The 24,399-nt window shown below is 37.3% G+C and overlaps 1 protein-coding gene and 1 long non-coding RNA gene across 2 annotated transcripts; one reads left to right on the top strand and one right to left on the bottom strand.

Moving 5' to 3' along the window:
- Window positions 1-16,139: 16,139 nt before the first annotated feature.
- Window positions 16,140-19,356, bottom strand: LOC308697205. Its single transcript, XR_014030912.1, has 4 exons — window positions 19,057-19,356; window positions 18,239-18,320; window positions 17,878-18,040; window positions 16,140-17,545 (listed from the first exon to the last, which is right to left on the bottom strand). It is a non-coding gene; the product is annotated as an uncharacterized lncRNA (long non-coding RNA).
- On the top strand, window positions 19,309-23,100 carry s100v2 (S100 calcium binding protein V2). Its single transcript, XM_081376350.1, has 3 exons — window positions 19,309-19,501; window positions 21,341-21,472; window positions 22,808-23,100. Exons 1-3 carry the CDS (start codon window positions 19,490-19,492, stop codon window positions 22,964-22,966), a joined length of 303 nt encoding a protein of 100 aa, XP_081232476.1. The 5' UTR covers window positions 19,309-19,489; the 3' UTR covers window positions 22,967-23,100.
- Window positions 23,101-24,399: the final 1,299 nt, after the last annotated feature.

The raw sequence follows: 24,399 nt of genomic DNA, 5'->3' as shown, positions 1-24,399 counted from the left end.
CTTATCAATTTGCCTACGTTTTCAGTCACATTTATTAAATGCAGTTTACTCAAGAAATATGCTAATAACATTTCGCTCTGTTCGTGCTTTCTGCTGCAAACTCGTTCGGAGGATTAGCCATATGCAGTTAAACAAGAATACACTTTAAAACCTTAAAAATACCTTATTTAATCGTTTAACCATTTTGTAATATTTAGTTTATTTACAATGAGACACAAAATGCATTTTCTCGATTAGAACAATAATACACCAAAACCCAACATAAATTCACAAAATACATCAATTTTATTAGCTTGATATAATCCAAATCTTTAGAATCCATACGTTTGCAAGAAAGAGATCCAAATTCAGCCCTTTATCCAGTGAGTGATCTTCATCTCCATTTCACAGGCTATCACAGCAGCGCAGCCAGTTCGTAACTGTCAAATCCCGCACTCGTGATGAATTCAAATTCAAATATAGCTGCCAAGCAGAATCAGATGACAAGACATGCCAAAATGTCTGAAAGTGTCAGTCCAACTGCAACAATGAGCAATTAAAGACATTTAAAGAGGTTTTTAGGCAAAATGTCTTTAAACGCCTCAGATGTAAAGTTATTCGCTGTCAAAGTGACGCCAAATTGAATGGGAGTCAATGGAAATGCTAACGCAAGTGAAGTTCTGCTACAAGATGGCGGCACGCGGCCGGCTTCAACATCCGGTTGATGTATTACCCGCCTGATTGGCTCTCGCCACAGATTGCGACATGCCGTATTTCAGTCGGTAAACTACTACATTTGAAATGGAGAAGCGCGCGTGCCTTCACACAGAGCGAAGCCGGATTAACATTTTCATGGTTTAATAACTTAAATTCTGCTCTATACCTCATTCAAAACTATTATATACTGAAAGAGAGGACTGTGACTGCAACACATCGTCATGTGAATGACTTTTGGTACCGGTTTTGACATTTTCGTAATAAATAAATTATTGTGATTACACGTATATTGTTTTTCTTCATAATTGTAGCCTATGTAGTTTTAAGAAATTGTTATGGGTAGGTTTAGGGGTAGGAGTAGGATTAACTGCTAAAAAAATCTTTTAATGCTATATTGTTAATAAAATTGCCATTTCCCTACACATCTCTGTACGTTTTATCCTTTTTATATTCTGTATAAAATGGGTAACGTAATGTTTAGGTTTGGGAGCAGGGTTAAGGGATCTATAAAACGGTAAAATGCCAATTATACAGATATCTTAATGATATGAAAGATTCGTAAATATTTAACGTTTTGTAGCTGTTTTAATAATGTTATGTTTAATTGTTGCAGATACGTCCATATCATACGTTTCAGCATCTATCCAAACGTATAAAACGTAGTCGTACGTTTTCTATCTTTGAAAATTACGTATTAATACGTATTAACAATGAGACCAGGCTGAAAACACAGATGGAGTAGATCGAGTCCAACCCCCACCCCCCCAAAGCTTCACAAGTTTTGATTTACACGCTTTTTAATGTTTGATGATCACATTATTTTACATTTGAGTGAGCATTCTTCTTTCACTTGTTTCAGCTTCTTCTTCCCCTGTGTTTTGATCCGGAAATTCTTTATTAGAAGATGTGTCGCCCCTATAACAGTGAAAACATGGATGGCTGGAAAATTCAGTCAATGGTGGGGAAAAGTAGAATTAGAGTAAATTCCTATACACTACCAGTGGACTAGCCTACACAAAAATTCAAATGTGCAGAATTAGAAACATATCTGTTTTATATCAATACTCTAATCAATATTTTCAAACAATGTAAGTTTCGTAAGACTGTATATGAAAAACTATGTAATAAAAGGAAAGTATATTTAATAGGCTACTTGATCAAAAGAGTTAACTACAAGCCAAGTGAATACTTAATTATACTTTTAAGTATATCTCGATCAAAAGATTGAGTACAAGTACAGGCCAAATATACTTGGACTTTTCTCTCAGTATAAGTCATTGTCAAGTACACTTAAGTGTAATTTTAAGTATATTTCTGAGAAGTACATAAAGTATATTTTTGAGAAGTATATAAAATGTAGACTGTATACTTTCTTATTTTTAGTTTAAAATAAGTATACTAATTGAACACTTGAATAAACTTCTTTTTCGTGAGGGAATTCATGATTTTCGTGCCTATATTTGTAAAGATATTTTTCACCTTATTGACATTGCATTCTAACTGAAAAGCTGCGTGGCAGAAACCGGCTGGCACATTAGAATGTTTGTTACAAGTTCCAGTAGGCCTTTATTCAAATTTAATCTTTCACATGCAGACAATTCTCACCCATTCACTAATTTTACTTCTCACATTTGCATAAAATGTACTCACATAAACATAAGAAAAAAATTATTCTATAGTTTCATTAATACAGCAGGCTGTTTTGTAATATAGTATGTATACCTGCCAATTTAACAATAAAACTATGCAAACTAAGCAAAGTTGATTCAAGCTTTATGCAAGAAATATTTATGTTTTTCAGTTCACAGAATGTCATACAAAATATCTATGGTTTAGAAGCGCCCTGCTAAAATTAATGAGGTCATGAAAAAGAGAAGAGCAGCGACAAGTGCAAAAAATCTAGTTACACCGATGAAAGGATAACAAGTCTCCTGAATATCTGAGGAAAAGAAGAAAATGTTGCGTATTGTGAGAAAGGAATCAAAAATGTTTACAGCAGTTTAGTCAATAAATCATACAATATTTTGGACAGATAACAAAACCCTTCATTTGCTAATTTAGTGAGGATATGGATTATGAAAAGTTATTTACCATAATGATGAAGAGTTGCGTTGAACATCCATCCACCAAACTTCACAACACAGGTGCACTGTCCTTCAGTCTTCCACTCCTCAGCTGATATGGCTAAATTATTCTGAGTTTTCACAGAGTTCTCTTCGCCTTCTTCCCAAACGACCAAGGTTTGTCCATTTTCTTTTCTACTACCTATGAGCCAGTACACAAAGACCTGTGATGGAGCAGATCCCCCGACTGTACACTGAAGAGTGACTGTAGAGTCGTGGTTGTTGCTGCTGGTAAATGCCTTGATATCAACAGACGGCATAACAGTGCTGTCAGCTGCAAGAAGAAAGAGAGATGCAATTTTAATGAGATAAACTAACAAAAGGATTGAAACATAATTATATAATTAAAACCTGAGCTTTCTTATCAACACAAACCTTGAGTACCACCATGTTCTAATACAGTACCATGTACAGTGACAGCTGTGCCATTCCCAAGGTACATATGCTCACGGTCTGTAGCGATGCAGTAATATGTCCCAGAATCCTGTACCGCTGCGTTGTAGATGGAAGCCTGACACGCTAGGTTTTCCACCTCATCTTTAGTCTGAGGAGGGATGTTTGCATCCTGCAGAATGTCTATTATTCCACTCAGTGGATTTACTCGGACCCAGGCCACTGTGTGACAGAATGACTGCACCTCATTGAGTTGGCAGTGCATGGTCACTGTATCCCCCGAGTTTACTTTCACTGACGGGGGAAACTGATAAACTGTTCCCGCCATTGCTGCAAAGGGATTCAGACTTCAAATTGTGAAAAATTAAACATTATCATAAATGCTACTTTGATGGTCTTACCAATTAGTTTTAGTTACAAATGTACTAAAATGCATAAATGAAGAGGAAACTACTGTTGTAGCTTACCGTGTGGCGAAATTAACCAGAACAAGACAAGAAAAAGGAGGTCATGCATGCTGTCTGAAGACTTTACAGGCCAAAGCAACTGAGAGAAATGTGCAGAGTCTGACAAATCACACACCTTTTCCTGTCTGTCCATGGTCGTTTCATCAGCTGATACACATTGAATCTTGGTTAGATTCTGAGGTGGACCTGAAACTTCATTTCTTGTCTTCAGTTTTATTCATGAAATAACTCTCTACCCATAACAAAATTGCATAGATTGAACCACAGTTTACAGTTACTAATGCATTATCTTAGCATTAACCACTAACACCAAAATCCTTAAAATCGAAAGAAATTAAAACATCACTTAAGCTCTTATCCCTAGTTAAATGGCATGTTTTAATGGCACATCAAAAGTAGTAGGCTATTCACATTTAATCTGAAACGTGAGCTTGTTTCGATGAACGCAAAGATGATATCCTGGCTGGAATTGATGACCCACACACAGAGCTCCTGGTCAGCCTTTCTCTGTTTTTGTTCTTTACGAGTCTGGAGTCAAGTTTGATTCCTTAGCTTGTTTCGCTTCTCCCTCTCCTGCACGTGCGCTCTCGCACAGATTAACACGATCTATATCAGCGTTTCCATTCTCCCTCTCCTTCACGTGCGTTCTCGCACAACTGAATCTGCATTTGCGCCCTCGCTCATCTTCCCACACCTGTTTCCCATTTGCCCTAATCTTCTTGCTATTTAGATCATGTCTTCTTCTCTCCTCTTTGTTGGTTTATTGTTTATTCATTCATGCCTGTTACAGACACCTCATCATTGTGAGTTACCTTTACCTAATTCCGTCCGTGTGTGTGCATTAGACAAAAGATATCACCTGTTATCCTGTGCCAAGTCTGCTAGTCTGTGCTGTGGAGTCAGTGCTCATCATCTCCTGTGTGTGCTTCCTGACAGCAACCTGTGCCTTTCACCCTGCCTGGTTGCAGCCTAGTCCTTTTCAGTTTCATTGTCCTGTTCTGCGTCCGCCTAGACAGCCGGTGACTGGCAGACAGCCTATTTATTGTCTTTTATCTTATCCTCAATAAACCTCTGCAACCAGCACTGTGACATATGTAAGTAAGAATCTAGAATTTAAAGCTCAGGTTGTGGAAAATGATAGCAACACTGAGATTGCTCTGTCTGTGATGACTGGATACTCAGTTAACCAGCAACTGGCAAACGTTAGGCCAACCACAGCCATGTCTCAATTTAGTGAGCTGCTCATGTTGCTTTAAAGTCCATTTCCTTTTTCCATTTTCCATTTCAGATTAAAGGTGTCTCTTACCCAGTCAATGGCTTTGAAGTTGAGGGGAAATAAGAGACATTTTTTTAATGGTAGAAATGACCTCACAAAATGCTTCAGTGCTGTCTGAATGTCCAGTTTGAACAAGGGTAAACATTTACAGAGTGGCTCTTTCCACATGTTATCGCCAAGTAGCAAGCTTTGATCTGAATCCATACTATTTGTCTGTGCTAGTTAGGAAATTCTAATTTTTCTTTGCATTATGCTCAGTTCATTAAGATGTGCAAAGATGTCTGCCATTGTCTGCCAGCCTTGCAAACCATTCCTCATTTGCCAACTGCAACATGTGCGATTTTTCTGTGGTTAGGAAGGTTTTTCATTCATATACACTTGACAAAAATTTCCAATAAATGTTCGTTACTCTATATCTATTGCACTATTGCATATAGTACGAATTTTACACCCACAATCATAAATATCAGCACAGCTATGAACCTGTGGCCTCATACTTGCATCCAGAATGACAGCAGTCTTTCTTGTGCGATATTGCTAAAATAGATAATGTGATAAGTGTAATGACTGTAACTATATTATATTTGACAGAAACATTTTGGTTTTTCAAGGCATACGTTAAACCTGAAATAATTTCACATGAGAGCTGAACGAATTCTGGGTGGATAAGTAAAGTGGCAAAATCAGGCAATCTCTGTTGCACTCTTGATGCATAACACATGGCATCTATTTAACACATAAGATCATAATTACCAAATACATGAATGCCATCTAAGACTAACACAGTTTGGCACATACTTGTGCCCTACTTCATTTCAACAAAATCAGCAAGTCTGTTCTTCCCCCAAACACTTCAGGGTTAGAATTATGCATCTCTGAGGTTTCATTGCCGTACTTTTGAGACTGAAGTTTTTCCGCTGACAAAGCAAAGTTTGGACATTAGCAAATATGAGATGAGGTCCTCATCTTGATTTTGCTTGTGTGGTGCATGCAACCACACAATAAAGAGGACACAGAAAAACAAAACACTGAAGGAAAGAAAAAATCACTTCCTGTCTGTGACCCTGCCACACAACCGAAATCACATAAGGCCCAATATTTCTTTATTGCTGGTTCTTTGTTCCTAATAATTAGATTTGCAATTCAGCAACACACGACTGACACTTTCTAGGCTATGAAAAAATATATATTTAAATTATGTTTTTTTTATGTATATTATGTATATATTTAAAAAAAATATTATGCTTTGGAATGAACAAAGTTCAGCCCAGATTGGGTGAAAGTCTAAATTTATCCTTTCAATTAACTGACATTTCACAAAATAACACACTATTCAAAACATCAAATAAACAGCAATAAAAATATGAAGCAAAAAGATCACAATTACTCATGAAACATGCTTCCTGCAAATAGATATGCCAATTTATAACTATTGCCATCTTTCCACTAATGTACAGCAATGCCAAACACCAAAATAAGTTTGACGAATAAAAAGCAAAATAGCAAAATATAGATAAACAGACAACTCTTTGAATGTCCGCTTGTAAGGAATGCTGTTTCCAGGTTTAAGCCTCTACACTTTTCACTTGAGAATATTATTTCAACAGCCGTTTATGAGCACTATTTATTCATATACACATATATCCACAGTACACACATTTAAAAATGTACGCTGTACACTATTTTGTGCTCACGGCGTCCCAAACACAAGTATTTTAAGGACTCATAACAGATGAATTACTGTCTGGCCATTTGGGATTTCATTATGGAGACAAAGGTTAAGACTATGATTTATCGTATTACATCACATCGCGAGCGTATATTAGCACCGTTTGTTGTTTTCTTGGGGCATCTGGTAGAGCGTTTTGAAACAGTGATGGGAAATGTCAGACTGAACAAGAGGATAGGTTTTTGCATAGACATATCATCACAAAAGTTTTTCGTTCCAGTTTATAAACATAAACAATCACTGTTATCAGAAACAGGAGACAAAAAATGAAGCAGAGAGACAGATATATGTATTTTACAGCATAGCACACATTTGATGCATCTGCAGAGAGAGAAAATATGGAAGAGCACATTAGAAAAAATAAAACAATATTCAATATAAAGATGTTCATTAAAAACATTGAATAAATCAATTTTATGAACTAATTAAACACTACCGTTCAAAAGTTTGGCGTCACAAAGAGTGGATTTATTTGATCAAAAAAGTGAAAGATTATTACAATTAAAATAACTATTTTGTACTTCAATATATTTGAAAATATAATTTATTCCTGTAAAAAAGCTGATTTTCAGCAGCTATCACTCACATCACAGTGTTACATAATCCTTCAAAAATCATTCTAAAATGCTGATTTGCAACTCAACTTGCTGTTTATTATTATCAATGTTGAAATCAGTAGCACCGATTAATATTTTTCATCGGAATCCCCCTGATGAATCCCAAACTCTTAAACGGTAGTGCATATTTTAGAGATATTATACTCTACCATGTCGCTGAAGGGTCTTGGTATAGAGCTGTCCTCTAAACTTCACCACACACACGCACTTCACCTTTCTGTCCCACTCCTCAGCAGTGATCAGGATTTGGTTCCTGTTGATCTGGATGCCACCATCATTTCCATGTGTCAAAACTGCCTGTCCTTTCTCTTTTCTACTCTCTACAGCCCAGGACATATGAATCTGAGAAGACTCAACGCCAGTCACAACACAATGAAGAGGGACTAAAGAACCGTTTGGGATCAGCGGTGTCAGAATATCAATAACAGGAAACCCAGTGTGTTCTGGAAAGAGAGTAGGAGAAATTTCCTTTTTTTTTTTTTTTTTTTTTTTCAGAAATGTTGACTGAAAGGTTATTTAGGGAAGCCAAAATGCTGCTTCTATTGCACCACTACAAAAAAAAAAAAAAAAAAAAAAAAAAAAAACACCTTTATTTTTACGAGAGAGTGTATAAATGGGAGTCATGGATAATTCAGCAAGTACAAACTAAAAAAGAAATGTAAAAATATATTTAAAAACTGAAAAATGTATTCTAGGTAGGCTAAATATTTAATCCTGGATATAAATGCCATTATTAAATCTTGCTACAAAGTAATAATGTACTGTACTAACTTACCCACTCATTTTATGGAGTAAATAACAAAAAATGCCATACATTTATTTTCTTAAAGTCCTTTTGTAAAGTTGACCTGATGGTGCCACCAATAATGGCATTTTTGTCTTCTGTGTACATATAGTAATATATGTACACAGAAGACAAAAATGCCATTATTATTTTGTTTATACAAAATTATTAATTCACAATAAGAGATGATTATTATTATATTTAATTAGACTTACCTTTGGCTTTTACAATAACCCTGGATCCATTGCCAATATGAGCAAAGCGGCTTTGCACAGCTGCACAATAGTACATACTGGAGTCATGCACTGTTGAATTGGTGATAACAGCAGTACAAATGCTGGTCCACTGGTTGGACAAGTGATGAGGATCGATTTGAAGTCTGTCAGTGAGGCTGATAGTTGCATTCTCAGGAATGACTCTCAGCCAAGCCACCGTGGAACACGGGGAGTACAACTCCACAATGTTGCACTTTAAAGTTACGTCCTCTCCAGCCATCACCTCAGCAACTGTCGGCCACTGTGTCACAATGAACGGCTTTGTCGCTAGATGAGAAATATTGTAATGTTTATGTTAATACTTCTGACTCTTTCCTATTGGGGCTTTTATACAGCAGATTTTTGAACAACGTAAACAACGTTGAACAACGTTATTTTTAATCAATTCAAAATTATCATGCCAAACTGCCTATCAATGTTTGCTAAATTCATACAATACATATATGCAAACAAATATAACTCGCAGATAAAATATTAATGTTAACCTTTGAAGCACATTAGTACATTTAAATAAACTTGATGGTTGCACTCAATAGCCCACTTTAGACATTCTACTAACTAGCTTTGTAACTTTTGTACATGCCAACCTACTCATTAATTTGCAACTACATGTCAACTAACTTTCATTTTAGTAGTTTTAGTAGACAGTTAGGATACGGTTAGTAGAATAAGTTGGCATGTACTTGCAAAGTTACTTATAGTCGGTATGTTGGGAGACCATCAAAATAAAGTGTTAGCAGTTAGACAGTCTACTAATACTCTAATGACTGGTAGGTAGATGACAAGTTACTTATAGTTAGTAGAATGTCTAAAGTGGACTATCGAAATAAATTGTTACCAACTTGATTTTGTATGGATTTAGAAGTATATTTCTAGAGAATTTCTAAAATTCTCATTTAACAAACTGCTTCATTTACAAAATTAGTCAAATCTCTTTTTACCTGTTCCTACAGTGAGAGATACCCAAATCATCAGCCAGATGCTCATCTTTTATGTCTGACTAGCACACAACTGAGTCTAGCCTTTATTTGTCTTGATCAGCAAAAACTTGGTCTTCCGTTCAGCCCTCTGTGATTGGTCTTCTCACAGTAGTCAGTGACTACAGAAAACACAGGATACTTACAACTATGGCAAGTCTAGTTAGCATTAAAATGCAGTGAGATTGGTTTCATAAACAGTTTGACTGAAATGCAGGACCTCAGTATATTCCGTTGCACTTTTTTAAAACTTCTGTTATTGTCTGTTGAAGTTAAAAGCTGGAACAGTGTTAAATGTTAGTTGTCTAAATATTCACAGTGACACCGTCACCTGCTACTCTCACACTAAGGTTATCTCAGGAACAGACCGAAGACTCTGATTACAGATGCAAATTCAACCTTTAATAATAATACTCTGGAACAAACTGAAAGGCAGGGAAAATACACAACAGACATTGGACAAAGACTGAAAGAAAGGGTGCATCTTAAATAGCAAACAGAAATGTTAATTAGATAATTAATCAGCTTGTGACAAATTAACTCATAATGTCAGTAACCATAGAAACAAATGAGTGGTGGAAAAAGAACAAAGAAAAACAAGAAGCAGTCAAAATACAAACTGAAAGTCCAAACATGAACTGAAACATAACAGCACCCCACCCTCCCGGAAGGCGCATCCTCACGCTGTAAAACATCCAAGGGCGTGGGCGTGGCTTTGACAGAATTGGAAGCCTCCAAGGTGGTGCGGGCAGCTCGGGAGACCAGGGTGGAGTAGATGGTGGGAGGAGACAGGAGGGACTAGGAGCAGATGGAGCAAGGTGGGAACCTGGCTGCAGCTCATGGTGGAGCCGATGGAAGGAGGAACCATGGTGGAGAAAGGGCTGACGACTCTAGGGGGCTGACTGACGAAGGTGGAGCAGGTGGAAGAGGAGACCAGGTTGTAGACAGAGAGCCGACGAGCCAAGGCGATGCTGAGGATCCGGAGGGACATGGCGATGCCAACAGCTCTGGTGACCGAGACACAGGCAGGGATTCAGAGGGCCCCAGTGGAGCCGGAACGACTGAGGACCACGGTGGAGCTGGAGGGAGCAAGGAGCCCAATGGAGCCAGAGGGACGAGGTGAAGCCGTGTAGTCCTGAGGCGAGGGCAGGTCGACGAATGACCAAGACGGGCCAGAGGGACAAGGGAGCCTGGCAGAGCTGGTGGTGTGATGGGCCACGATGGAGATGAAGAAGGTAGGAGCAAAGGTGGAGCTAATGGGCTGACGGACCGAGGTGGAGTCCTGGTCGCGGAGGCCGGAGGCGGAGATCGGGGATTCACCGACCACGACGGAGCTAGAGACTGGCAGACCCGTGGCGAGTCCATATCACTGGTGGTGGAAAGAGGCTGAGCTGAGGGACTGATAGGAAGCTGTTGCAGTGGGGATGAGGAACAGATGATGTGAAAAGGTGGGAGAGGGAGGCTGGGGGGGAGGGGAATTGGGACTGACAGACAGTTCCGGGCAGACAGATAATACATATGATGGCGGAAGACAGGGTATTTCAGTATCAAAATCTATTAAGTCCAATTTCTCTGGACTCTGGACGAGGAGGGGGACAGGAGAATCAGGCGCGGTGGCAGCCATCTTGGGACGAGACTCTGGAATGGCGGCCACCTTGGGACAAGACTCTGGAATGGCTGACATGACAGGACAGGGTGAGACTCTGAAAGGGCGGACATTGTGGGACAGGACCAGACTCTGGAATGGCGGCCATGACAGGACAGGATGAGACTCTGGAATGGTGACAATGACGGGACAGGACAAGACTCTGGAATGGCAGCCATGATGGGACGGAACGAGAATCTGGAATGGACTCAGAGATGGGCTTGGTTCCAGACTGGGACCCAACACTCTCCAGACAACGAATCAAGGTTTCCATCCAGTCCAGCCTTGTGGTGTCTGGGAGGTCAATAGGGTGTTTGGAAGTTGCCCCGATCTGGAACAGGGTCCTCAGGGTGTTGTTATTAAGGGAGCTGGTGATGGCAAGCCGGAGGAATTCCCTCGAAAACTCTAAAAGGTCATGGCTCTCCTCAGCCACGGAGATGAACATTACCCATTCAGCAATTTTCAAAGGCCCTATGACTTTTCCAGTTGTTTGAGATTTACTGAACAAGGATTAGGAATAAGGATTTTTATTTTTATTTTATAACTTTGCATAACTAGAACATATAAAATTAGGGCTGTCAAAAGATTAATCGTGATTAATCGCATCCAAAATAAAAGTTTGTGTTTACATAATATATGTGTGTGTACTGTGTATAATCATTTTGTATATATAAATACACACAAATGCATGTATATATTTAAGAATATATATATATATATATATATATATATATATATATATATATATATATAATTTATATTATATATAAATATAATTTTTATATATATAAATTACACATTTTTCTTAAATATATAAAAGCATGTGTGTGTATTGATATATACAAAATAATTATACACAGTACACACACATATATTATGTAAACACAAACTTTTATTTTGGATGCGATTAATCGCGATTAATCTTTTGACAGCCCTATATAAAATATAATGTATAATGGCGATGCAAATGTAAATATATAAAATGATTATAATGAATCAAATGTTTGTTTTGTCTTATTTTTAGTCATTGTAAGTCATCTTGGGGTCCCATTAGAAGATTGCTCCTAGTAGGCACCTTCCTCTGGTTAAGAACAATAGAGACACGTTGTCCCAGTATCGATGAAAGGATAGAAATGCCCCTGGTTAAAGCGGATACAGGGAGAGTCATGGCTCTGTGATGTCAGTAGTTATGAGATATTAAGGCAGGGCAGAAGTAGATTCAGTTTAGCACAGGTTTGAACAGGATAGGGTATTGTGACATTGCCATCAGATTAGGCAGAGTAAATTCGTAATCAGTCATGTTATGTTTCAACCCTTGTTGGGATGACAGGGAACTAATCCTATGTGCTCTTGGTTTCCTGCTTCTCTGTATACTTTTATACAAACTGAACAGGTTGGAAGGCACCCTGATACGTTTTCTTTTAAAGACTAGCAGTTTGAATGGACGGATTGATGTTGCTAGTGGGTTGTGGAACAAAAAAAAAGAAAAAAAAAGAAATATTAACCATAAGCTCTTGAAATTAAATAAAGTCCTCATCAAAGAGCTACAAAATGAAAAATAATAGAATATTGGCCCTAATATTTTCATGACAATATTTTCATTTTCATTGGTTTAGCTTAGGCTATTGTCCCCAAAGTATTTTAATTAACATAGCTATATATTCAAATGTTTGAGGAAAATGACAAAGAGTTCAAGGTATTGCCTTGGCCTGTAAATTCCCCAGATCTCAATCCGATTGAGTATGTGCTGGCCCAACAAATCCGATCCATGGAGGCCCCACCTCCCAACTTGCAGGACTTAAGAGAGGCTGCTCACTGCTGAACAAATGGGTGGAGCTTACGTCTAGTTCCCCCTCACTAGACATCTAGCGATAGGAGACTGTAATTTGGGCTTAATGGCTGGAGCTAGAACAACCACACCGTAACCCTAACCACAACTCTACCCCATCAGACGACGACACCAGAGAGGTGGAGCTGGACCTCAATGACTCTGCAGAGAGCACCACTTTGGACTTAAATGATCTGCTGGTAATGTCTTGGTGCCAGATGCCACAGGACACGTTCAGAGGTCTTGTGGAGTCCATGCCTCAATGCATCAGAGCTGTTTTGGCAACACAATATTATGCAGGTGGTTTTAATGTTGTATACATTGATCAGCCACACATTAAAACTCCCTGCCTAATATCGTGTGCGCCCCCCTCAGCTCTGATGCACCAAGACATTAGCAGCAGATCCTTTAAAGGCACTGATATACTTTAAACAAAATCGAAGAATGAACTGGTGTGATGTTACTTTCTGAAAAATTCACTATGGCTGGAGACCACCTTCGAACCCCCATTGGTCCCTGGCAATTACCTTATAGGTAGGTAGGGCTCTGGGGCTCTGCCTTTTTGTGATATGGAAATCTTCATGTCTCCTGTTCAGTCTGTCAAGGTCAGATGTCTGCAAGTAAAATCATTGATGAGTAAATAAACATGAGGAGTCACATGACTTGACTGGAGTGCTGAATTGTAGACCTAAACATATCAACATCGCTATGATCAGATGCTTTCTTAACTGCTGTTTTCTCACTGCTGTTATTTTTGCTGTGTTTAGTTTGTTTATTTTGTTCAAATCAAAGTGCGGCACATATTTACATATTCATTTAAACGCCACTTGCAGCAGCATGGGCAGCATCGGGATGTTCGCTAATAGTATACCGCTGGTCACGTATTTCTAACTTCTTTTTACCCCAAAGTGAAGAACAAAAAAGAACTTCACTGTGAGTATATATCTGGGCCTTAAGCCCTGCAAGTTGCGAGGTGGGGCCTCCATGGATCGAATTTGTTGTTGTACCAGAAACACTCAGTAGGCAGATAAACATTCAATAATTTTATTCTCTGAAAGATTTTTCAACAATTACATATGAATTTGTGTAAGCTGCTGTCCTATCACAAAATTCTTTGTCCTTAGTCCATGTCTTGATGTAATCTGGCCAACCCCGGACAGGAGGAAAGGACCAATCTGGTGGTGGTGGTGAGGAAGATGGAGGACTACTTCGCCAGGTCACCTATGATCAGCAAATGAGAGAGTACGGTGAAACTTATATAGTGTAGACTTAAATTGCTCAATTTAATTAATGAATGATGTGACATTAGAGCCTTCCTGGTAGAACCTATGCTGAAGCTTTTATGTCCAGCACATTCCATAGATGCTCAATCACAGTAAGATCAGGGGAATTTGGAGGCCAAGGAAACATCTGGATCTTTTTGTCATGTTCCTCAAACCATTTCTGAACAATTTTCATTGGCATTTTAACAATGGGCATTTTAACAATCCCCATTGTAGGCACTTTTGGCATTGAACAAGGGTCATCATGGGTACTCTGACCGGTTGGCAGCTACACAGCCCCATACAGCAAACAGCGATGTACTGTGAGTTGCACTGTGTCATAGGAAGCATTACGTTTTTCAGCAGTCCCACATGCTTTAACGAGCCTTGGGTGCCCATGACCCTGACGCTGGTTCACCAGTTGTCCTTCCTTGCACCACCTTTAGTATGTACTACTAACCAATGCATACTAAGAACTCCTGACAAGACTTGCCATTATCCATCACTATTTGGTCCTTGTCAAAGTCGCTCAGATCTTTAGCTTGTCCATTTTCCTGCTTCCAACATTAGAAATTTAAGAACCAACTGTTCACTTGCCGCCTAATATATCACACTACTTGACAGGTGCCATTGTAATGTTATAATCAATGTCATTCAATTCACCTGTCAGTGGATTTAATGTTGTGGCTGAACAGTGCATATTCTATTGTCTGTTTAGTTAGCCATGAGAGTGCAGCATCCATTGAAGCAGATGATGATGACACACTCATGAGCAAATACTTGACTCTAGACTCTGAAGCATGCATAATCTATGAATCACAATCATACAAGTATGAACACGAGTCTGTACATACAAAGTACATTTGTTCTCTTTGTGAGTATGCTACATTTGAGGGAGACTGCCATTTGCAAACTGCCTGTTTTACCTCCAGTTTGCCATAAAAATGTGGTATGTGAAGAATGTAGACTTGCACTGAGTTGAAACTAACATCTGCAGTGAGAAACACTGCTGTTTGTGCTCACACCCAAAAAAATATAAAAATATAGCTAGGAAAAAGAACAGAAAAATTGCGACCATTTACAATTTACTTGAATATGGGGCCAAACCCTGATGTTTTCAAATGGACATTGTTCAGTAACAAACCAGAATCAACATGCACTAAAGACAACTTACAAAAAACTTCATAACACAGAAACAAATGGCCTTTGTATTCCATTGTTAAAAAGTAGTGTGCTTAATTGAACTGAATGTGCACTTGTAGTGTACTTCTAATCTTAAAAGTATATCTGTACTTGCAAATAATATATTAATTAATAATGCAATAAAGATATACTTTTCATTAAAGTACATTTTAAATCATGCCTTAATAATATTGTCATGCTTTTAAGAAATTATCTTATTTCGAGGTATTGACTAAAGCAAATGTAAAGTATATTTAACTGTACATTAAAGCCTTAACTTTAAAATTATGATCCATTTTCGTGTGTGTCTGTGTATGGGTAAAAAGGTCCCTGAACGCCTGAAATACTCATATGATAGTGTGAGTGTGTAATTCTGCTTGTGTAAGTGAGTCCGTTATTCAAAGCCCACTACTAGTTATCAATTACCATTTTTAAAATTGCACAAGAGCACTGTAAAATCCGATTAGTTCAGCTTACTCAAAAAAAGCATGCAAACCGATTGCACTTAAAAAACTAAGTAACGTGAAATAGGAATAGTATGTAGTACTAACAAGTGCATGTCTAGTAGTGTACACTTACAAGAGAGTTCCAGTAACTTAAAACGAATTTGTATAGTATACTTGATCATTTACTTGTACTCATTTATGCTAGTTGTGTTAACCTTTGGTGTTTTCTGCATACAACTTGGAATTACTGAGTTTACTTTACTTTAAAAGCAACTTTACTTGTTAAAACCATGCAAACCGATTGCACTTAAAATAGCAAGTAAGCTTTACTCCAATAACTTAAGTGCTATCAATCATCTATTATATATCATTGAGAATACTTTCACAATTTTACAAAGATAACATTTACAACTGGACAAATAAATTTAAGGCAATGATTCAGTTCAAAGGTAAATTTATTGTATTTGTTTTCTAAACAACTGACACAGGGGTGGTCCACACAAGTTTGCATTGGGGTATACAATTTATGTAAATAGTCACTTTAGGTTTTTACATTTTTTTTGAAAAAAAAAAAAAAAAGAAACACTTTATAATAAGGTTTATTAGTTAACATTATGTGTTTGTGTTATATTAGTTAATATTATGTGTTAACTAACATGAACTAACCATGAGAAATACATATAAAAATAAATATATTTGAGACCATACCCTGACTCTAACAGATTCTCAACAAACAGCTTTAACAATTCAATACATAACAATTACTCACTTTAATCAATAACACTTCGCAGACCAAACTTGGTATATAGAAGTGCAAAAAAAGTGGCTACATTCATTAACGGTGGAATAGTATTTCATCGTTTAAGCCTAAACGATGAAAAAGCAATGTCTCTCAAACACATACATTAGAAATGAATACACTGACAGGTTCTTAAAGGGTTAGTTCACACAAAAAATGTAATTCTGTCAGTAATTACTCACCCTCATGTTGTTCCAACCCCGTAAGACTTTTGTTCATCTTAGGAATACAAATGAAGATATTTTTAATGAAATCTGAGAGGTTTCTGTCCCTCCATAGACTGCAATGTCATTGCAACTTCCAAGGCCCAGAAAGGTAGTAAAGACACAGTTAAAATAGCACAAAAAATATTCTCGTTGCTTCAATATTAAGGTTGAAGTTCTGTATACTTCACATGGACTATTGTAACGATGTTTTTTTTCTGGGCCTTGAAAGTTGCAATGACGTTGCGGTCATTGGGGGGTAGAAAGCTCTCAGATTTCATCAAAAATATCTTTATTTGTGTTTTGAAGATGAACGAAGGTCTTACAGGTTTTGAACGACATGAAGGTGAGTAATTACTGACAGAATTTTCATTTTTGGGTGAACTAACCCTTTAACTTGCTCATGAACTAATGGGCTGAAAATTTTAAACAAGTGGCTTAGTTAACCTTTTATTTTTCTATCAACTAATCTAATTCCACTGTCATAAACAAATGTAATCTAATGCCAAACATCATCAATCTTGCACATTGGATTACTCAACAGGAGATTGTTCAGAGATTGCAGTTTTGGTGAGAGTTTGTTCTGTCTCAAAGCAAGCAACAATTTCTGAATGAAGTTAAAAGTATTTTTCATGTCTTTTGCGTAATCCAAATTTAAAGCATAAAACAGACCAAAATAGATGCAATTTGCCTGAGGCAGGTTGTGCAGATTATCCATTACAATACCTTTTGCAACAATGATGGCAGTAGACACTGGGCAAAGGTAGAGTTTATTTAGAGAGGGAAGTTGACAGTCAGCACCCCAACAGATAGTTGTGCCCAGGCTTCATCAACATCACATACCTGAATGAAACCAAACAATAAAAATATTACAACAGAGAAAAGTGAAAAGGCATGATCTATAAAATATAAATAAAAATTGTATTTTCCTCAAAAACCTTAATTTCTTTTTGACTGAAGAAAGAAAGATATGGACATCTTGGATGACATGGGTGTGAGTAAATTATCAGGAAATTTTTATTTGAAAGTGAACTAATCCTTTAAGATTACAGTCCACAGTTAAAGAGTTTATCAACAAAACTCCACAACACTTTAGACAACAGCTAGATAGATTGTAAGCAAAACCATGATAAACTCAGAATATTAATACAAAATTAAGGCTGCAGTAAACTCACCCCTGTATTAATTTGCTGCATAAGCTCATCTAATTTCTCTCCAATGCTTCTTGAAGACTTGAAGTTTGTGACAAAGCGTGGTGTGTAGCGATCCACAGCACCATAAAAGTTACTCTGCGGTCTGAAGATCTGTGGGGACTATCCTGTTAAACTCTGCAAACACCTACAACACAGGCAAAAAAAAAAAAGAAAGGCATGGGACAGTGTGGAAATCTTTCAATGAACAATTATTTTTGACTTTTCTGATCTTTATAAAAAATATCTTTCAATGCATGCGGTCAGGCCAACAGGCCAATTCTAAAGCCAAACCTAAACAGAATGTGGTTTATAATGGTGGAAAAGGGTATGAATAAGTACTTACTTGTCTCTCTGTAAAAAGAGCTGGCCACTGCTCCATCTGCATCCACAACTTCACGTCTTTGCATTGAGAAGGTCTGGTCCATCTTTGATGCAGTGATAAAGTATAGTTGAGTAAAAAAAAAAGTCAGCGTAAAAAAAATAAAAATCACTTTTACAGTGCTTTCATTACAATCTGAATTTTCTCAATTTAAAATAGGCCTAATAATAGTTTAATGCTGTTGTGAAATGATAGTTTTATGGCAAAAAAACAAACAAAAAAAAACAGTCAAACCATATTGACTGTAACTCAACAAAACCTAGTAAGAAGTATGTATTTTATATTACTGAGTAAAGTTTACTAAGTATATGTGAGTCAGGAAAGCTATTGGATTTTACAGTGAGGGTTGTGCAACTGTTTGAAGATGAGGATAGGCTGACTAATTCATTGCTCAGTTTGTTTATGTGTAAATCTGTGTGCTTTTGCACCTGTACAATGCTGCCCTATATTCTTTAGTGATGTGCTGCTGTAATGCTGTCAAAGGAGTGTCATGTCTCGTAAGCGCACCCACCCAAAATGCTAAGCATGCCCTTGCCTGTGCATAAGCAGAACTGTTCAGAAAACAAGGAGAGGAAGCCAGTCAGTGAATTTTGATCTGTACAGGGACACGCCTTGCTCAATGGGAATCTATAGAGTAGATAGCTTCTTGGAAAGAATCTCATGAAAAATAGTAATGCTGACCAAAACTGCACATTGAATATCTAACACGTTCTAACTTATCAGTTTTTTAGAACAATACGATTACGACATGCCACACGATTAAAAACTAGGCCAATGCAAACCTAATCACACGTTCTGAAGTAGAGGCCTGTTGTTGCGCAAAGGAATTTGTATCCTGAGAGCTTCCAGATGTGTTCCCAAAACGAGCAGTAGGCCATAGTTTCCAATAGTTTCATCCATCAACAAAAATGTGTCATACGGAAACCTGGTTTTCCAGAGTTTTTTTCCAGAGTGTGGAGCATATGAAACCCGATTGACTCCGCCCCGTTAGGTTTACTGTCCTAAAGCATCAAGTTACAGGAGACATTTTTCCCATAGCGGTCACTGACACGGAAGGTGGGTTTGATTTTTTTTTTCCCCTCAGTGGGAGGATTCAGGATGTCAGCCAAGATGTGACAGAAGCGATGGGACGCTGAGAGTGTAAAGTAGGAGTACTGCACGACGGGAACAGTAAAGTTTATCTAGTGGCAAGAAAATAAAATAAATTCACTTCAAATGGCGGCAGAGGTATGTGGTCTACATTATATTACATATTTGTGGTTGCTCTTTTACATTTAAATTGGGGTTCACGCAGTTTATGAATGTTTTACATAAGCTGCGTTTCGTCGGTTTTTTCTCTTGAAACTTTGCGTTTGTCAGTCTCGGTAATCTTCCGCACTTGACCGAAACTGTGTCTCAAGATGTTGTAGTATTCTGCTGTCAAACAAACTAAAACAAGAAAACTTTTTTTCTATAAATGTTATTTTAGTGTTTTACCCCCCAAAGATCTTTGCTTCTGTTTCCTTTTTGTATGAGCAGTTAATAACTCCAAGTGCCACTGACGCACCTCGTTTGTGCTGTTTTCTGGTTGTTTGGTTGGTTGTTTTTATGCGGACGTGTCTTTGTCTTTGTTATTTATGTATCGTGTCATAACCACCGCGTTTTATAGGACATGTAGATTGAAAAGAAATTCGACTTTCGAAAACTTTTCTCGAGGACGTGCGTTCTTTGGCATCCCGCTGCGCTGAGTGAGTCTCCCTGTTTTTGAATGCAGAAACTCGCCTTGTGACCTTAACAAAGAAAGAATCTTAGAAATAGTGCCAGATAATTCAAGCCATATGAGTCGAGACCTTCGCTGCAATGAAATGTTCGCAATTGTATTTATTCAAACGACACAATGGTTATGTGTCAAAACCTAGTGAGCTGCCTGCGTTCCAACCCTAACCACCCCCGTCGCGCCTATGATAGCCAAAAAATGCTGTCTAAGCAGGCAGCTCACTAGGTTTTGACATACAGGCATTGTGTAGAAATGGAAAGCACGGGGAATCAATCAGACTCTTGCGTTGTTGTGCATTGGCTGAGATGCCTCAAGAAGGTGTGAGACCAGGGTGGTTGTGAATGGTCAAGGCTGCAAAGTGTTAGATATTAAAGGGATGGTTCAACCCAAAATGAAAATTTTGTCATTACTTACTCGCCCTTTAAGTTGTTACAAACCTTTATGAGTTACTTTCTTCTGTTGAACACAAAAGAAGATGGTTGACGGCACCCATTGACTTCCAGGAAAAAATACTGTGGAAGTCAATGGGTGCAGTCAACTGTCTGCTTACCAAAATGAGGGTGAGTAAATGACAAAAAAAAAAAAAAAAAATCATTATTGGTTGAACTATCCCTTTAACCCTTTATTATTATTATTATTGTAGCCACACTATTTTTATGTATTATTTCAACAGTGTACAGTAAATGTATTTTGAGCCATAACAATGAAACCCTAACCCTTTGTCTTAACAAAACAGGGAAATGGTTTCCGTCATAAAAGGCTCAGCTTAGATAAATAGTGCTCGAAGGGGGCGTCATGGCCTGACATGCAGGTATTTCAGGTACTTTAGAATCTAGATAATTGTGTGAGAGGGAGCAATGTTTGAATACACACAGTTTACAGACTCCTTTAATAGTGCACAAGCTTTTTGACAAGTTGATTGATCAATATAAAACTGAGCGCATATGATTGTTTCAGCCTGAATGTTTATTGTTCTTCATTATAAAAGACAAAGCAACAGATGTTAACATACCAAAACTAAATAAATAATTTCTAAATACTAAAAAAGTGCTGATCGTCATATCATTTCTATTTTTGTAATTTAAGAGATGGTTTCCTGCACTACATTTTCCATTTGAATTATCATAGACATTGAGCAAAAAAGATCATTATATTCTCCCCAGATCAGTGTTTTTTGTTTCTATGTTCTTTAAAGTGCCAACACATGGGTGATTTTCTAAAGAACTAGAGAGAGAAAACTTCATTGTGGAATTATTTTAATTATTTGTCTCTATCTGTACACAACATCTTGTACTCTCTTAATTCTGCAGTATTCAGACCTTGAGAAGGCCATTAACACCTTGGTCACAAACTTCCATGCTGCTTCTCCTGATAATCGGCCTACGCTGAAGGTAGATGAGTTCAAGAACCTTCTCTCCTCCCAGATGCCAACCTTAGTCAAGGTAAAAACCCATGTTGCCATTCATTCCACCAGATAAGAATGTCTAAAAACTGTTATTACTCATGTCCGGTGACTGTATTAAGCTGTAGCTTAACAATTGATAATCCTTTCAATGGGGGAAAATGTGAAAATGCTACAGTGAAATCAGTTTTATTTATGATAACAATAATGTTAGGCCTCTTTTTTAAAAAATAAGCTTTTGCTGTAAAACATTGTAAAAAAAACTTTTTAGATATAAAAAGTATTAATTGTATAGCTTACCTTAATTTTTTTTTTTTTTTTGCATTGTTTTAGGGATACATGTTACTTTGGTGGTGTAGTGTGTTTGTGTGTGGGGGTGCTGTGCTGGAAAGGCCAGTTTTGCAGCTATCATGCAGGCTTTATTTATTATCATCTGTCCATTTAACTTATTCCAGTAGCAGTAAATATAGGAACAGTGTATAAGCTGGTGTAAAAAACACACCTTCCCCTAATGCCTGGTAACGTTGTCACCATATTTATTATAGTAAAGTTCTGGTAACCACAGCTGCCATTTTACCATAATTTAACATTTTTCCTGTGTATGATTTCTGTGAAGGATTGGTTGGTTTCACAGAGACTGTTTCTCATAGTTTGTTGCCTTAGATAGAGGCGTGGTCTGATTACACAGAGCAGTTTAAACTCAGGTTGAGCCTGCGAAGGACACTGGGTGTGGCTCCATTCAGGGAGCAAAATGGTGGCTGCCGTTGATCTAAATAGTTTTTCCTGCTCTTCAGTTACAGTCGGTACTAGATCATATCATGGCAGGCCTTCTACAGCTTCAGGGAGAACCTGTAACAGAGAAGATTTAGTTTAGTTTAATTTAGTTTATTTTAGTTGAATGAAGAGCAAATGCTTTGAGGTAAATGATACTGTAACATTTGAACTGTACTTCAGTGTTGATGTAATTGTGCTCACAGTTCATGTTGTGACATGTTAGTAACAGAAGAAAGAAAAAATTTTAGACTGTCACTGTACAGATTTAAATAAAATTATTAGCACAAAATAAATATCAGTATTGTATATATGATTTTGCAAGCATTGCAATGTTTAATTAGGTTCGATTATATTTAAAGATTATAACTGAAAGCATGAATCTACTCATTGTACTTGAACTTTCAGAGTTATTAAAGAACATAAGGGGGGGGGGCTCAAACTAATGTTTTTACTGAGCAATACAGACAAACCAACGGCCACATTAGGGCGATAAAGCGCAATTGTTCAAATGCAAAAGAGAAAAAACATTTTAAATGGGGCACATTTTGACAGGATACATGAACATCTTTGAGGATTTTCACTCTCTTTTTTTCCCCTCTAGTCGGATCATTTTGGAGATGTGCTGAAGCAAATGGGTGTGAAAGATGGAGAAGGCATCAGCTTCAAACACTTCTGGGGCCTGATCCAGAACTTGGCCACAACCCAGCATGGTCTGCTCAGCCAAGAGAAGTTGTCCAAATGCACCTGCCTTTTACTATGAGCCGCAGACTTCAGCTGCATCTGCCACTAAGATCTGGTTTCTCTGTATCTCTGCATTTATCGAGAACCACTCATCTCCAGACAAAACACTAACTTTCCTTCCTAAACATTCCAATAAAATGCTGACAAAATAAACATCAAGATGTCTTTACATTAATTTTTTATTTTTTTTTTACATTGTGTCAAGAATTACAGTGATCATCTCTCTTCAATCAAGTATCAAGTAAATCGTAATATACAGACAAGTTAACTAACTACTTCATATTCCATAATTAATCTGGAGTTCAATTTGTTTTTACTTGCAAGTAAAGTTACAGCTTCCCACACAATTTACATTTAACATGAATTGAGTGTTTCTCAGTAAAAAACATAATAATAATTCTTTAATTTTTTCTTTTTAGTATTATTATTATTTTTTGTAATAACACTACATTTAAATGTACTGCCATAATAGTCTAAAGTATGTTTACAGGCAGACATGTAATTTGTTTGGCAAACAAAAACAACATCAATATCAACAACTTTTATTTATATTTTGTAATACTGTTTTTGTATGGCCAAACATCAATAACACCCTGAATTGTTGTTTAATAAAATTCACATAAAAAAAATCCCTTGTTTTTTTCTGATTTATAACCAATTGTAATTTTCATTTTAGAATCAGCTGTCACTGTGCAACACAAATATTAACAAATCTGTCTTACTGTAAAGACTAAGGCCCTTTCTGAGAAAAAAATAAAACAAAACAACGCAACTACAGAAAGATGATCAGGTCTTTTATTATTGTTATATCTGTTTTAAAAACTGCTGAATAAGGTTAGGTTAATCAATTTGCGTTTAGAGATCCGCCCACAAGTTACTTGCGTTTCGTGTTCGATACTTGTGTTTCAGATTGTTAAAATAGGGCCCTAAGTCCATGTGGGGCTTTTTTTGTGTGCAAAAACCTCCAAGTCCAGCTCTTTGGACAAGATCGTAAACAGTAACAAAATCACTACTACCATGTCCGTATCGTATTCAGATCCAAGTGCTCACAGGGGACCCAAGTTCGAATGTGACTTGGGGTCGTTTCCCGATCCCACCCTATCTCTCTCCAGTCACTCTTGACCATGACACAAAATGACAGCACATTTTGATTAGATAACAACAAGATCATGCATATATTAATTTGTCTATAACAGCTGTATTTGTGTAAGATGGTGCCCTACATATAGCTGTCACTGAGAATACATATTTCTCTGAATAAGAATAAAATTAATGTTTTGTACATCAAGTTTACATCAGTTTTAAGGTTTCCAAACATAGTTATGAATGTATTTGGATGGATTCAATCACCACTGCTGCATCCAAAAAGTCCTAAGTCATTTTTATGGTGGTCAGGGCCTAAACCTTAAATATTAGTTTCATGGGGATTAGTCAAATGGACAGCCATTGGTT

The sequence above is a fragment of the Scardinius erythrophthalmus genome (genome assembly GCF_964197995.2).
Source record: "Scardinius erythrophthalmus genome assembly, chromosome: 10".
Lineage (NCBI taxonomy): Eukaryota > Metazoa > Chordata > Actinopteri > Cypriniformes > Leuciscidae > Scardinius > Scardinius erythrophthalmus.
The sequence above is the reverse complement of the archived record's forward strand: the minus strand, read 5'-3'. Positions and strand labels throughout refer to the sequence as shown.

Coding starts and splice junctions, on each gene's coding strand:
- s100v2 (XM_081376350.1), top strand. Junction 21,473..22,807: donor AGATGCCAACCTTAGTCAAG/GTAAAAACCCAT, acceptor TTTCCCCTCTAG/TCGGATCATTTTGGAGATGT.